Raw genomic sequence first — 14,736 nt, forward strand, 5'->3', positions numbered from 1 at the left:
CATATAAAAAAATCTGTTTGTCTTTTATAGAATCGCAAACTATGCATTTCTGGTCATAATATTATGATTGATCTTAATAAGCAAATTTGTTGTACATGAACCTCTGAAGGTTCCTGAGTTGGTAAGACCAACAATCTAAGTGGAAAGGGAGACATTATCTGCTATTTTTTTGGACAAACTGTTTTTTCTTAATTTTATATGTTGTAGAACCGAAAGATACAACCCTAAATTTTCACTTTTCTCTCACCAACCCCCATTTTCAATAGCAATATAAATATACCCCTATTCTCTATAATACATAAAAATGAATGTTTGTCTGTACCTATGTCCCTTATAGAATCGTAAACTATGCATTTGGTAGAAAAAAGTATAGGTACGCAATATTTTTTAGTATTTTTTGGCTTTCTGGTAATTTTTAGGTATTAAACTTTCAAACATTATTTAGTTTTAAGGCGGTACGAAGTTTGCCGGGTCAGCTAGTTAATAATAAAAAAATATTCGTGGACTAGTGTGGCAAAGATTAAAAAGTATAAATCAATAATTATTTATGAATTTTAGATTGTCATAAAAAAGCGTCAGCTGCATCATGTACGTTGCAAAAAATGTTAGCTGGCCAAGTGGACATGCCGTGGTATAATAAAAATAACTATTTTTCAAAATAAAATGTCAATTTAAAAAACAAAAAGAATTTTCCGCGCCAGGATTTGAACCCGGATCTCCTAAGTGAAAGGTAGGAGCCAAGTAAGCAAGTCTATCAAATGTTCTGAGTAACGTATATAAATATTTGACATTTAAGTTGTAGCGTTTGTCCATCAACTTTCATATTTTACCTTTTCTTGTCTAAAATCCCCGGTTTTGGGCCAGCTGACACATCATTTGTTAATAAGCTTTGGAACACCTACCTAAATAAAAAGAAAATAGCCCTGCTAAAATGCTCCGGTCAAATTTGACACTACCTCCCTGGCTATTATATTTTATTATCTATTTACAGAAGATTGGCAACGCTATGATAAAGGCAATAATGGGACTACAAAGAAAAAAAAACCCCGAAACCGCATCCCGAAGCATTCGCGAAGTGATTTATGGGCATTCTTTGACATAAACCTTCTAAAAATTGGGTGGTGTTCTATAATTTTCATTTTTTTTAAGTTGTTCCACGAAAAACATCCAGGAGAGACAAATCTGGTGACTGAGGAGGCCATTAGATGCTACCTATCCTCCGAGTCCAATGTCGTCGAAAATTTTGGTGTAAATATTGACGAAAAAGTAAAAGAATAATGAGGAAGAGTACCGTCCTGTTGAAAAATCAAATGATCTTCATCGTATTGTTGAATTCACCCCTGAGGCCGATTCTGGTTATATTGTGAACACATAGACTTATCAATATTGAAATTATACGTAGAGTTAATAAAAATGAGAAGGTCGTTAAAACTAAACTTACGTGCATAAAAATCGGCCCACTTAAAAATTTTCATGTCATTTTTGATGTCTCATATTTCCTGAACCTGTTGGCCGATTTAAGTGATTTTTTGAACATGTTATAGCCTGATTCTTTAAAAATACCACTGTAATAATATTGTTGCTAAACAGGTAAATTTTCATTGTATACCGGGTGTACCAATCAAACTGTGTTTTTTTTTCAAAGTTCGCATCACCCTGTGGAATATTCTAGCATCTATAAAATCGTCGGTATACTGCGAAAACCAGGTAAATGACAAATTTTAAAATATTGAGTTAAATATACCAAAATTCTTAGCTTTTTACGCTCTACATACAGGTAAAACCCAGTAAATGATACGACTTACCATTCAGCAGATAATTTGTGTGATAAACAAATAAGTTACACATAACCAACTTTTCATTTGTAAGTAAAACAATATATCGCTTCTTACTTCCACAAAATTAAAGTTCTGTTGCATGTAAAACCAAGTAAGAGCACATATTATTATTTTGCCGGACAACAATATATTTCTACTACTGTATACCATATTCAGTAAAAAGGTGATAAATGTTTTTAATACATTTTATATGTATATTTTATTAAAATTTCTCATTTATATCGACTGGTAAAATAGATAGTATCGACTATGTTTCTTTAAATGGTCAAGAGGTACAGGTATGTGAGAAGTTTTTTGTAAGACACTTTGTATATCAGCGTCGTTAATGCAAGATTTTGTAAGAAAAATTGATATTCTATGTTGTTATGCAGATACGGGCAAAAGAAGCAAGCATCTACTGCCAAATAAAACAAGCAATGGAAACCGAAAAATTGGTAAGGCTCATATTGAGTCTTTTCCAACCATGGTCCCACATTATATTCGCCAAAGTTCGAAGCGTAGATATATTTGGACAAAAAATTGAGTACCTATGTATAAGGAAAATGTATCAACTTTATATAAATGATTGTCAGCTGAAAAAACCGGAAAGTATTAGCGAAATTACAGTGCCGGCAAAAAAATCTTTACATTGCCAAATAAATCACCAAATTTGAAGACAATCTGCTTGCGTTCTGTCTGCGCTTGGAGGGGAGGGTGGGGGAGAGGGGATAGCTTACTTGCGACGGGAATTATCTGTAGTTTACGGACTTGTTGGCTTATTTAGGGTATTCTGCGCGCTTGCACTGTAAACAGTTGGTTTTGTGTGGGTAGTCAGTATTAAACTTCTTCTCATTTACCGCGTAAAGTTTGAGATCGTCAAATTCTAAATTGAACTGACAAATATGGGTCGAAAGAGACTCACAAAATAGGAGAAGGTTCGTGCTTTAACATTACTGGAGAAATTAGACTCTGTAATTACCGTAGCACGTAATATTGGTGCTTCAAGAGGGGCTATTATAAACTGAAACGTTCGGCTGCAGCGTTTCAGTTGATAAATAGCCCCTTTTGAAGCACCAATATCACGTGCTACGGTAATTACAGAGTCTAATTTCTCCAGTAATGTTAAAGCGCGAACCTTCTCCTCTTTTGTGAGTCTCTTTTGACCCATATTTGTCAGTTCAATTTAGAATTTGACGATCTCAAACTTTACGCGGTAAATGAGAAGAAGTTTAACACTGACTACCCACACAAAGCCAACTGTTTACAGTGCAAACGCGCAGAATACCTTAAATAAGCTAAGCAGTCCGTAAACTACAGATAATTCCCGTCGCAAGTACGCTATCCCCCCTCCCCTTCAAGCCCAGACAGAACGCATGCAAATTGTCTTCAAATTTGTTGATTTATTTGGCAATGTAAAGATTTTTTTTGCCGGCACTGTACATACCGAAGAATATTTTCTAAGGACTATAATTTAAGCTTTTTTGTTCTAAATAAGATCAATGTTTAGTTTGTAATAAATAATATTTACTAGCCCTATCATATTATTATATGGATAATCCAACTAAGAAACCGGATTAAGAAAACAGTTACAGACATAAAAAAAAAGAAGTATGGAATCTCGAAAAACGAAATGATAAGAAAAGCTCTAATCAACAACGGAATTTTGTTTCAATCACTTTCGATCTACAGGCTATACTACAGATTCCAGATTAACTGGACAATTCATATATTCTTACCAAATGTAACTTACCGTTTTGCCTGGTCAGAAATTAACGGTAGACGATGAAGTTCTGAAATAGAAAGCATTATACTCAACTACTTATCAAAATGTGTCCCAGAATATGTAAACAAGTGAAATAAGTGTATTTTCTTATACCTACAGAGGACAGTATCGTAACATAAATTTTTAGAGTCGGGACATTCTTGTATGGAAGTTGACTCTATACATAGCAGCATCTAAACCGCTAGAAATCTAAACTGCTCTCTATGTTATGCCAGATTACTTGTCTGTTTTTTCAAAATGTCAAGGAAACAAAAAATGTCAAGGTCATTGATAGAAAAGTATGTATAGAACCATACAAGTATAAATATTTTAAATAGGTACTACGACTTTTATGATTTAAAAAAATTGTCGCACACTCTAATTAAAAACCGAACAAAAGACCAAAACGGCGAAAAAATAATGTGGTTAAAGATAAAAAGATGAGATTCGTGAAAGAAGAGACAAACAGAATCCATTTTAATTATGACGGGTCACCAAGCTTCATTTTCTTATTGATACTGCACGGCAGTCAACAAGAAAAAAGCAAGCCGAGTTATCAACTACAACATAAGCATGCTTATGTTAGCTTAAGCAACTTTATGATAGAATTTCGCCACCTAGCATAGCAAAAAACAGAGATTTGTTACAGCTATTTGATAAGGGAGTGATACCGTGGGAATATAACAGGTGGTAACGTATCTTACGATGCCAATGGCATCTTATCAGATCCTGCTTTCAGTGACTAATCTGACGAGTAATACGCATAGTAATATTATTTTCTTGTATCTATAACACGTTCAAAATAAATTTGTTTTTTCTATAAAACTGCCTATCATTTATGTAAATAATATCCATATAACTACAAACAGCTCTGAATAAAATGTTCAGGGAAAACCAGTTAGATGTTATAATTATCGACTAATCCCTTAAAAACATTGCTATTAACTAGTTAAAGCCTTGTATTCCGATCACAAAACTACAAGATATTATATTTGGTTTATTATATTTGTTATAAATGTGTTATTTTAAGGGTAACTGATTAATTCATATTTACAGGTAAAACTAGGTAAGTGACCGCATCTCCATCTTAAATTTAGGTTTAATCAGCTAGTTGTCTTAACATTTTCAAACTAATGATAGAATATCATTTCTGATATATGCATCTTTCAGTAGAATACCAAATAACAAACACAAGTTGTCCTCTTAATTCAAAATAAAATACTAAACTTTAAAAACGTTTTTTCTCGGTTTCGGTATTTCGGCATTTACCTGGTTTTCGCAGTATACCGCCGAAATACTGAAATTAAAACCCAACTATAGCCTCAGGTTTTCTTAACATTATGTTTTTTGGTTCATTCGTTTATGTTGGGTAATAAAAAAGCTAGGTACTTTAACAACTAGACATGTTCTTCATCAATACACGGTGTTTTTTTTTAAATAAGTGCGACAAACATTAAGGGGTAATTCTGCATGAAAAAATAATGACAGTTAGCTTTATAAACGTATGTCCGCAAAAGTTTCGTTTCCGAGATACGGGATGTTGAATTCTTTCTTACAAACTGACCATTTATTTATTGCTTTAAAACCAGTTGAGATATGCAAATGAAATTTGGTAGGTTTTAAGAGATAGTTATTGCGAATTTTTTGATATAAAATTAAGAATTTTATATTCACCATTAGCGTGCATACGGGTAATATGATCGGTCATATTACACGTATGCGCGCTAATAGTGAATATTAAATTCTTAATTGTATGTCAAAAAATGTGCAATAACTACATCTTAAAACCCACCAAATTTCAGTGGCACATCTCGACTGGTTTTAAAGAAATAAAATAAATCGTCAGTTTGTAAGAAAAAATTCAACATCTCGTATCTTGGAAACGAAACATTTGCGGACATACGATTATAAAGCCAACTGTCATTATTTCTTCATGCAGAATTATCCCTTAAAGTTTGTCGCACTTATTTAGAAACACCTTGTATTGATGAAGAGCATGTGTGTAGTTGTTAAAGTAGCTAATTTTTTTATTATCCAGCATAAACGAATGAATCAAAAAACAGAATGTTAAGAAACCCTGAGGCTATTCGCGGTGTGCAAGTACTTGGAAGGGAAACGAGAAACGACCGTGCGCGAGCCGCGGAGAAATATTGCAACTATCTTAAATAATTCATAGTCAATTGAAATTGTCACATTGACGTATACTTCATACCTTCTGTCATTGAAGCAGAAAAATTATATATTGCTCCACAATATTGATATGATATGCAATTATTATAAAGGTAAATTTAATTAATTGTATTTTGCTTGCAGTACTGCATTTTAATAACTAATTTTATTTACTACATACAACTGTTTACGTTTTGATAACATAACCTGAATCTTATTTTTTCTTCTTATTATTTTTTTGGGCTATGGCCTTGACAATTATCCAGTAACCAGGACTAATATAATTGGACAATATAATTAAAAGTGCGAATAAAGTTGCAGAGCGTAGAAATAGGGGTCGCTTTGCCGAACTTGCACGGTCCCAATAGTTGGGTTTTAATTTCAGTATTTTACAGATGCTAGAATATTCCACAGGGTGATGCGAACTTTGAGAAAAAAACACAGTTTGATTGGTACACCAGGTATATAATGAATATTTACCTGTTTAGCAACAAAATTATTACAGTGGTATTGTTAAAGAATCAGGCTATAACATGTTTAAAAAATCACTTAAATCGGCCAACAGGTTTAGGAAATATGAGACATCAAAAATGACCAAATTTTTAAGTGGGCCGATTTCTATGCACGTCAGTTTATTTCAGATCCAATATGAGAGATTGGTTTAAGTTGAACCAAGTGAAAACTTGAATATTTTGGATATTTCACGAGAGTATCAAGATCCAGACGATCCCATACTTAAGGTAGATGGAGGAAGGCCTATCTCTCATAACCAATCTGAGAGATTGGTTTAAACTAAAATTCATACATTTTAGAGCTGCCATAAATAAAGTGAAAATAGCAATGTTGATATCTAACGTTCAATAAAACACGAAACTTTACGAAGAATGCCTTACCGCGGCTAATATTTCAAATAAAGAAAACCAGTGGAACATACATCATTTAGAAATTCGTAGCACCGTAGAAACAATGTGTAAATGTGTCACTTACCTATCTCCCTGGTATGTAGAATCTTGTGACAATAATCCGTCCATTTGCGATTGGTATTCCGCCATGTATGGATCTTGGCTGAGTTCAGCTTGTGATAATCCAGGTTGACTCAAACTGAAGCCAGGTTGAGACAAACCAGGTTGCGACATGCCTTGTGTCAGTTGCAGACTTTGGCTGAAAGGTTGGGTATGATCTTGACTAAGATTACCGCCTTTGCCTTTCTGTCTCTGAGGCGGTTTTCTGTTGCGGTGGTTTTGCTGCTGTCGAGCCTAAATGAAATAAAAATTATATCCATTAAAACACACAAAACAAAAAAACGTCAGGAATATATAGGGAACTTGCATAAATTTTTAAATTCGAAAAAAATGTTATAAATCACAACAGAACATAATTTAAAACATGTATCAAAGATAAAAAAAGTTTTGTTTGTCTTTCGTTTGGCCCCTAAAGACGATTAAAAATTCGAATTAAAACAGGTGGTCCAAAACGCATAGTGACGTCATATAGTTGTGCATGTACATTCTGCACCAACAAAGTAAACAAAATTGTATATAATTTTAAATTAGACATTATAAACGTCAGTAGAAAATACAGTTATGTAACGTCACAAGCGTTTTTGATCGTTTGAACTATTTTACATTGGCTAAGGGTTCTTCTAAACCAAGGCCAGAAAACAGAAAAATATATAGATTTTAAATTATCTTCAAGTTATTATGAGGTTTTATCGCGTGAAAGTTTGGAAATATTATTTTTAAAGGAAACTGAATAATATTACGTAATAAAAAAATGTGTAAAATGTGTAACATAAAAGTTCCCTCATAGGTTTGGCATTCGTTTTGACACTGACACTAAGTTTTATAAATATATTTGATAATTTCTATTTCTGATATATTTGAGTGTTTTTAAGATATATTTTTTAAAATGACCGAAGAGGGTTTTTGTAAAGGGCAGTCTGATAACTTACCTATAGTTGATATGTGTATGGTGGCTACATATTTTCAAAAGAGTGAAAATTTTTCCGTCGGAGAAGTTCGGGGAGTTAAAGCAGATAAGTAAGTACATATATTATGTATATTATACTCCCATTATACCTACTAATTTTATACTGTGATTTTATTCTGATTATTATTCTCATAAGTATTTAACGATAAAACTTAGTAGGTACACACTTCCTATTAAGTATAGTGGCAATATTATGAAACACAGAAATATGAAAAAATATACTTGTTTTATTTAACACTATTAAGCAGACAACAGACTACTTACGATAAAATGATCTTGACATACATGAAGACCTTGTGTATTATCTGAAATATATTTTTTCGACATGCAAATAACCACTTTAAACGGCGTTTTTTATCCCTTGGTAATCTAATAAATATTTTATTGGGGTTTTGAATGCTTGTACTTGTACAGAATGGCACTAAACAATACTTATAAAGTTTTTCTTTATTTTCCATATTAATCTTTCTCTTTTTTCCTTCAAAAACTGTAAACTCAAATCCCAACAAACTGGTATATTTTTTATATTATTACAATGACATACGATAAAAAAATGTCATTACAATATAAATATTTTCCAAGTAGGTCAAGTATGCCAAGTGGCCAAATACCCAAGTAGGTGGAGGCCAATAAACTAAAGAAGAAGAAGAAGAATATACTTACATATAACCCTCCCACATCACTGATATAACCATATAAAAAACTAATGTAAAACTATGTGACGTCACGGGCCGTCTGAACTACTTTAAAATAAAGAAGACTTTAAATTTGTATTTCTAAGTTATTATGAGTTTTTGAAGCGGGAAATTTTGGAAATCTCATTTTTATACAAAACTGAACATTATTATGTAATAAAAAAAAATGTGCAAGTTCCCCATTGTCCATATAGTAACTCGAGAAACCTTAGCACAAAATACGAAGACCTAAAACACTTAAATAACATATTCCTCCTTACCGAGATACAGAGTGTTTTATTACAAATATTCTAATATGATTTTAGCCCATTGTTATAACACCTTCCAATATTTTTTGTTCAAACTTAACAAACAATCTACACATGTTAGGATACTTTAACTAGCGTTAAAAGCAGTGGCGGCTCGTGGCCTTAGAGACAGGGTCGGCAAGATTTTTTTTCTCATATAGGTATACCATCTAATTAAAAGGCTTAAATCATCATAGGAGATTTTTTTGTTTTTTTTGTTTGGTTTACTTGACATTCTTTCTTGTCATAGTGTTTCGACAATATGCTTTGATTATTTTGAGACAAGAGAAATCCCGTTCATTTGAGGCAGAAGTTAGTGGTAATAAGAGAATTTATGAACAGTTTGTTGTAGTGAATTGCAGTACATACTTACTATATAAAATAATTATACATATTTGTAACTTATCCCACTTTCCGAAAACATTTGGATCAGCATAATTTTTAAGTAACTTGTAAATAAATATATTGGAAATTTTTTGGCGAAGGCAACTTTATTTTTGAATTATCAAAGATCAAAAATTTGCATATCTTCAAATTCGAAAAACGAGTATCTATTTGCATAATAGCAGATATCCAAAATTTCAAAATATACTCGTTTTTCGAGATATGTATCATGCCTTTGTCTTTTTTGGGGTGGTTCGAAAATATCAAGCGAATCCAAAACGTCACTGCGTATATATTGGAAACTTCTATCATTACGAAAATCTCTGAGATTTTGCACCAGCTTTCTTAATTTATTTTTGGAATAAATAATGACAATTAACTGATTTTGAACAACAATGAATATCAAATGGCTTTGGGCTAACACATTCTTAAAAATATTTAAAAGAATATTAAAAGAGTAATCATTTAATAAAGTTTTCAAACCGATTGCTTCACGGATCGAGATATCAGCGCTTTCAAAATTGTCGCCTTCGATAATAAAATAAAAAACTTCCAAAAAGCTGTTCACGAAAATCTTCTACAGTGAAAACTAACCGAGATTTAAAATTTCATCGCGTCTGACAAACTGTTTGCATTTTTTTCGAAACAAATTGTTCTAAAACAGTAGTCCGTTTAGGCGAGCTAAAATGGCAAGAAAAGACGATATTCTTTAATTTTTTTACACGTATCCTGCAAAACTATATTCATTCTATGCGCATGACAGTGAGTAAATAAAGCTTGTGGTGCAATAGTTTTAACTTTTGCCTGGAGACCATTCAATTACCAATTTATTTTTGATATCCAAAAATTTTAATCTGATCTGTCCTTTAAAACACCAAAACTATATTCTGCCTTATTGCTTTTACTGACGTCTGTAAAACCTAAAAACCTCTCATAAATATTGCCACGTAACGCCTATCGAACAACAATTGATAGTTGTGAATGACATGATAATCAGAAGTTTCATCTCCTTCTAGCGAAAAGCAAATGGTTTTCAGAATCTCAGATTCAATAACGTTATTCAAAATGTAACTAATTGATTATATTAGTTCACTCTGTACTGTTTTAGACACGCCGCTAAATATCTTCGAATCAGAAAAAAAAAATTGGAAAATTTCAAATCGTATTTCTTAAACAATTTTATTAGTTCTCTATAATTACTTTGATTTAACGAATGCTCCGATTCATCATGTCCCGTAAATGATAATTCCTGACAACTTAAATAAATTACAATATCAATTAAACGACGTAAAATGGCGTGATTATTTTTTACAATTTCTGCGATGCTTCCAAATGACACATCGGCAGATTTATATGTGCCGTACCTGCCGCTTAATGCCTACGGAGAGAAATATACGTTTGGTTGCTTTTCGACTCGTATTTCGTCGAGTTTTACGTGTAAATCGTCAAGCTCGAGATGAGCTGGGGTCGGCTTGCCGAAAACAGTCAGATGAATGGCTCGGATCATTCATTTTTTGAAAAGTCTCTTATGCGCAGGGATCACTTAACTCTCGGATTGGCCGAATCCTTTTAAAAACCATGAATAAAATTCAGTCTGTATTATCTGTCAGATTTTTTTTATTTCACGTTTAAAATTTGAATAAAAAATATTGGAAGGTGTTAAAACAATGGGCTAAAATCATTTTAGAATATTTGTAATAAAACACTCTGTATCTTGGTAAGGAGGAATATTTTATTTAAGTGAAGTGAGTGTCGAAAACGAATTTTCATTTCGTTTTATTTAAATGTTTTAGGTTAAATCTTCGTATTTTGTGCTAAGGTTTCTCCAGTTACTATTTGGACAATTCTTAATGAAACAACCTGTATAACCAATTTGAGTAAAGATACAAATTTTCTTACCTGTAACGCTTGTTGGTGTTGATTGTAGAATCTGGGAGGAATATGGGCCATATTCATGAACATTCCAACTGGTACTGGTAGGTTCATACTGGCTTGAGCACGTTCAGGTGATATGTAGCTGATTGGATCGTGAGTTCTACCAAAAACGTCCAACGGCACGCCCCTGTGGCTTGGATAATTGAACTGCCCGTTCATTGCCTATAAAAAAAAAACATTTATATGCAAACCACTTCAAACAACAAAGGGTTACCTCCCGTTAAGATAGACAAAATGCCCCCCATCCCATAATTCAACTTTTTTTTTTCAATTTTTTTATGTTCTATGTCAGTGGTTCCCAACATTTTATGTGTGGCGACCCACCTTCTGATGTTTTTTCATATTCGCGACCCATCCCTCACCCATGATGTTATATATTTACGGTATTCAGCTACTGTAAGAGCCACGCCGCGACCCACCTGAAATCCTCTCGCGAACCACTAGTGGGTCGCGAGGGGATTTGCGTTGGGAAACGCTGTTCTATGTAATTAATAAATAAGACGCAATGTTATCCCGTCATCCCCTCTTCCTAACCAACAAAAACTTTAACCTTTTTAATTTTCTGATCACGAGTCAGGGTTCAAACACATAGGTCTGGATCCCGCGTATGAAAAAAAGTTGATTAATAGCAAGCTGAAAATTTGTTAATTGCTTAAGGGTGTCTAGTCGGATAAACTTTGATATTGGGACCGTGCAAGTTCGGCAAAGCGACCTCTATTTCTACGCTCTGTACTTTTATTCACAATTTTAATTATATTGGCCAATTATATTAGTCCTGGTTGCTGGATAATTGTCAAGGCCATAGTCCAAAAAAATAATAAGAAGAAAAAAGATGCAGGTTATGTTATGCAAACGTAAACAATTGTATGTAGTAAATAAAATTAGTCATTAAAATGCAGTACTGCAAGCAAAATACAATTGATTAAATTATAATATATAACATATAATTTTTCTGCTTCATTGACAGAAGGTATGAAATATACGTCAATTTGACAATTTCAATTGACAATATGAATTATTTAAGATAGTTGCAATATTTGGGAACACTGGAACAGGGGCAGTTTTAATTGTGGAACAGTGGCCAGACCACGAAAACGGCACATTTATTTTGTCCGACAGAATAGACTTAAACTCTCCGAACAGAGATTAAACTCTCATGCAAAATCAGACTGCTATTTATCACCTGTCATAATTCCTGTCATTTGAAATATTCTACATGTTTCACTCATTAAAACGCCCATTTGGTGATAAATAGCAGTCTGATTTTTGCATGAGAGTTTAATCTCTGTTCGGAGAGTTTAAGTCTATTCTGTCGGACAAAATAAATGTGCCGTTTTCGTGGTCTGACCGTTCCAAATTTTTAACCTGTTCCACAATTAAAACTTCCCCTGTTCCAGTGTTCCCATATACCAAAGTTTATCCGAATAGACACCCTTAAGCTATTAACAAATTTTCAGCTTGCTATTAATCAACTTTTTTTTTCATACGCGGGATCCAGATATAACACTAAATAGTCCAAGAGGCAGCGCTGAAAAATTTCTCTTAATTTACTAAAGCTAGTTATTTCACAGTTGATTACAGTGATTGTGTAGAGAAACATACTGCAGTCGGTCAAGCGAAACGTAGAACAGGTGGTAGGTACTGACAGCTTGTCAAAGTTGCTTACTTGCGGAGGTAATTAAATCCATTTACTAAGGCTGAAAATCAGTACACACATTCTAAATTGAATATAAATAAAAGTTATTATAGTCGGTCAGCTGTATGACGGGACAGAGCTGGTCGGTCGGCCCCAATGAATGTACAGGGTTATTCACTATATTATGACCCCCCTCTAAACTGCTTTATTTACAGAATTAGAAAAAAAAATGTAAAATACAAAACTTATATATGTCAAAAAATCATAATTAAAAAATCCAATAACTTTTGTATTTTACATTTTTTTCTAATTCTGTAAATAAAGCAGTTTAGAGGGGGTCAAAATATAGTGAATAACCCTGGACATTCATTGGGGTCGACCGACCGGCTCTGCCCCGTCATACAGCTGACCGACTATAATAACTTTTATTTATATTCAATTGATAATGTGTGTACTGACTTTCAACCTTAGTAAATGGATTTAATTACCTCTGCAGGTAAGCCACTTTGACAAGCTGTCAGTACCACCTGTTCTACGTTTCGCTTGACCGACTGCAGTATGTTTCTCCACACAATCACGGTAATTAACTGTGAAAAAACTAGTTTTAGTAAATTCAGAGAAATTTTTCGGCGCTGCCTCTCCGTCTAAAAGTAGTTCGGCAGTGAACCGAAGTGAGGTTGATCTCCAGCCCGGCTTGGCTATCAATTCATCTTTATTTCTGCGTGTGATAGATAGTGATGCTATATTAAAAGTGTTGTGTCTCTTCAAGTAGTAATGAGCCAAGTTCCTTCCAATCTGCTCTTGATTATACTTTCAAAAAAATTAGAAATGGCTTACCTGGTTAGCACTGCGATCATATACACTTCCGGGTACCATGGCTTCTCTGGCATCAAACGTAGAAGTGGTCATAAAGTGCGACCCAGGATTTTCAGAATTTATTAATTTCTTAGGTTTGGCAAATTGAATGAGCGATTCCTTCAAATTGGTCAGTGGACCTTCGACTAAGACTTTCTGTTCCTTGTAGAAGGATAATAGATGATTCCATAGCGGTTGTTTGGACAAAACTTTAGGATTTCCTACAAATAAGATGAAATTTGAATACCAGAAGAAATAGACACTATCATCTTCACAATTTAGTATAAACGCAGCAAGCAAAAGCATGTGTCAACGAAACGCTGTCAGAGGAAATTAAAATGAGGATGTGGAGTTAGAGGGGATGCGTATTGTCGCCAATAGGGAACTTGCATAAATTTTTAAATTCGAAAAAAATGTTATAAATCACAACACAACATAATTTAGAACATGTATCAAAGATAAAAAAGTTTTGTTTGTCTTTCGTTTGGCCCCTAAAGACGATTAAAAATTCAAATTAAAACAGGCGGTCCAAAACGCATCGTGACGTCACTTGGTTTTACATTTACATTTTTCCAATAAAGTAAACAGAATTTTAAATTAGACGTTATAAACGTCAGTAGACAATACATTTATGTGACGTTACAAGTGTTTTTGATCGTTTGAACTATCCATAGAAAAATTCGTACTTTTACAAAATGGTTTTATTTTCAATAGTAAACCTTCGTTCCTTTCCTTCAAAAACAGTATAAAACTACAATTTTAACAAACTGGTATATATTATTACAATGACATACGATAAATGTCATCAGAATATAAATATTTTTGACTTATTCTACGACGATGAGCTTGCCAAATACCCAAGTAGGTGGAGGCCAATAAACTAAAGAAGGAGAAGAAGAATATACCTAAATATAAGGTTGTGTCTAGGTATACGTTACCGTGTACGCAAATAAAAAAAGTTAGAATGTCAGTGATTTCTTATTTTTTATTTCTTTAGTGTTTGTTTTTAAATTAACTACGGAGTGTGGACAATTATTTAGTTCTTTTAACGAGTTTAAGAACATTTTAAAACAGTACGAAAAAGATAAGAGACTATAAATTAATAAGTATATATATTTTTTAGTTATAAATGAAATAGTATGTATTACCGTAAAAGATTAAAATAAAAAGAAGACCTAAAGCTTTCACAATAATACCTGCTTAGTTC

At 33.1% G+C, this 14,736-nt stretch overlaps 1 protein-coding gene across 1 annotated transcript in view; it reads right to left on the reverse strand.

Annotated features, from left to right (window-relative positions):
• Nucleotides 1-14,736, reverse strand: part of LOC114325097 (regulator of nonsense transcripts 1) — a 41,583-nt gene that overhangs the window by 4,929 nt on the left and 21,918 nt on the right. Inside the window, exons 11-13 of the mRNA XM_050650952.1 lie at nt 13,512-13,750; nt 11,003-11,200; nt 6,736-7,004 (exon numbers count right to left, since the gene is read on the reverse strand). Of these exons, the coding sequence (XP_050506909.1) occupies nt 6,736-7,004; nt 11,003-11,200; nt 13,512-13,750 (706 nt within the window). The remainder of the gene's footprint in view (nt 1-6,735; nt 7,005-11,002; nt 11,201-13,511; nt 13,751-14,736) is intronic.

The sequence above is a fragment of the Diabrotica virgifera genome, chromosome 5 (assembly GCF_917563875.1).
Source record: "Diabrotica virgifera virgifera chromosome 5, PGI_DIABVI_V3a".
In the NCBI taxonomy this organism is placed as follows: domain Eukaryota; kingdom Metazoa; phylum Arthropoda; class Insecta; order Coleoptera; family Chrysomelidae; genus Diabrotica; species Diabrotica virgifera.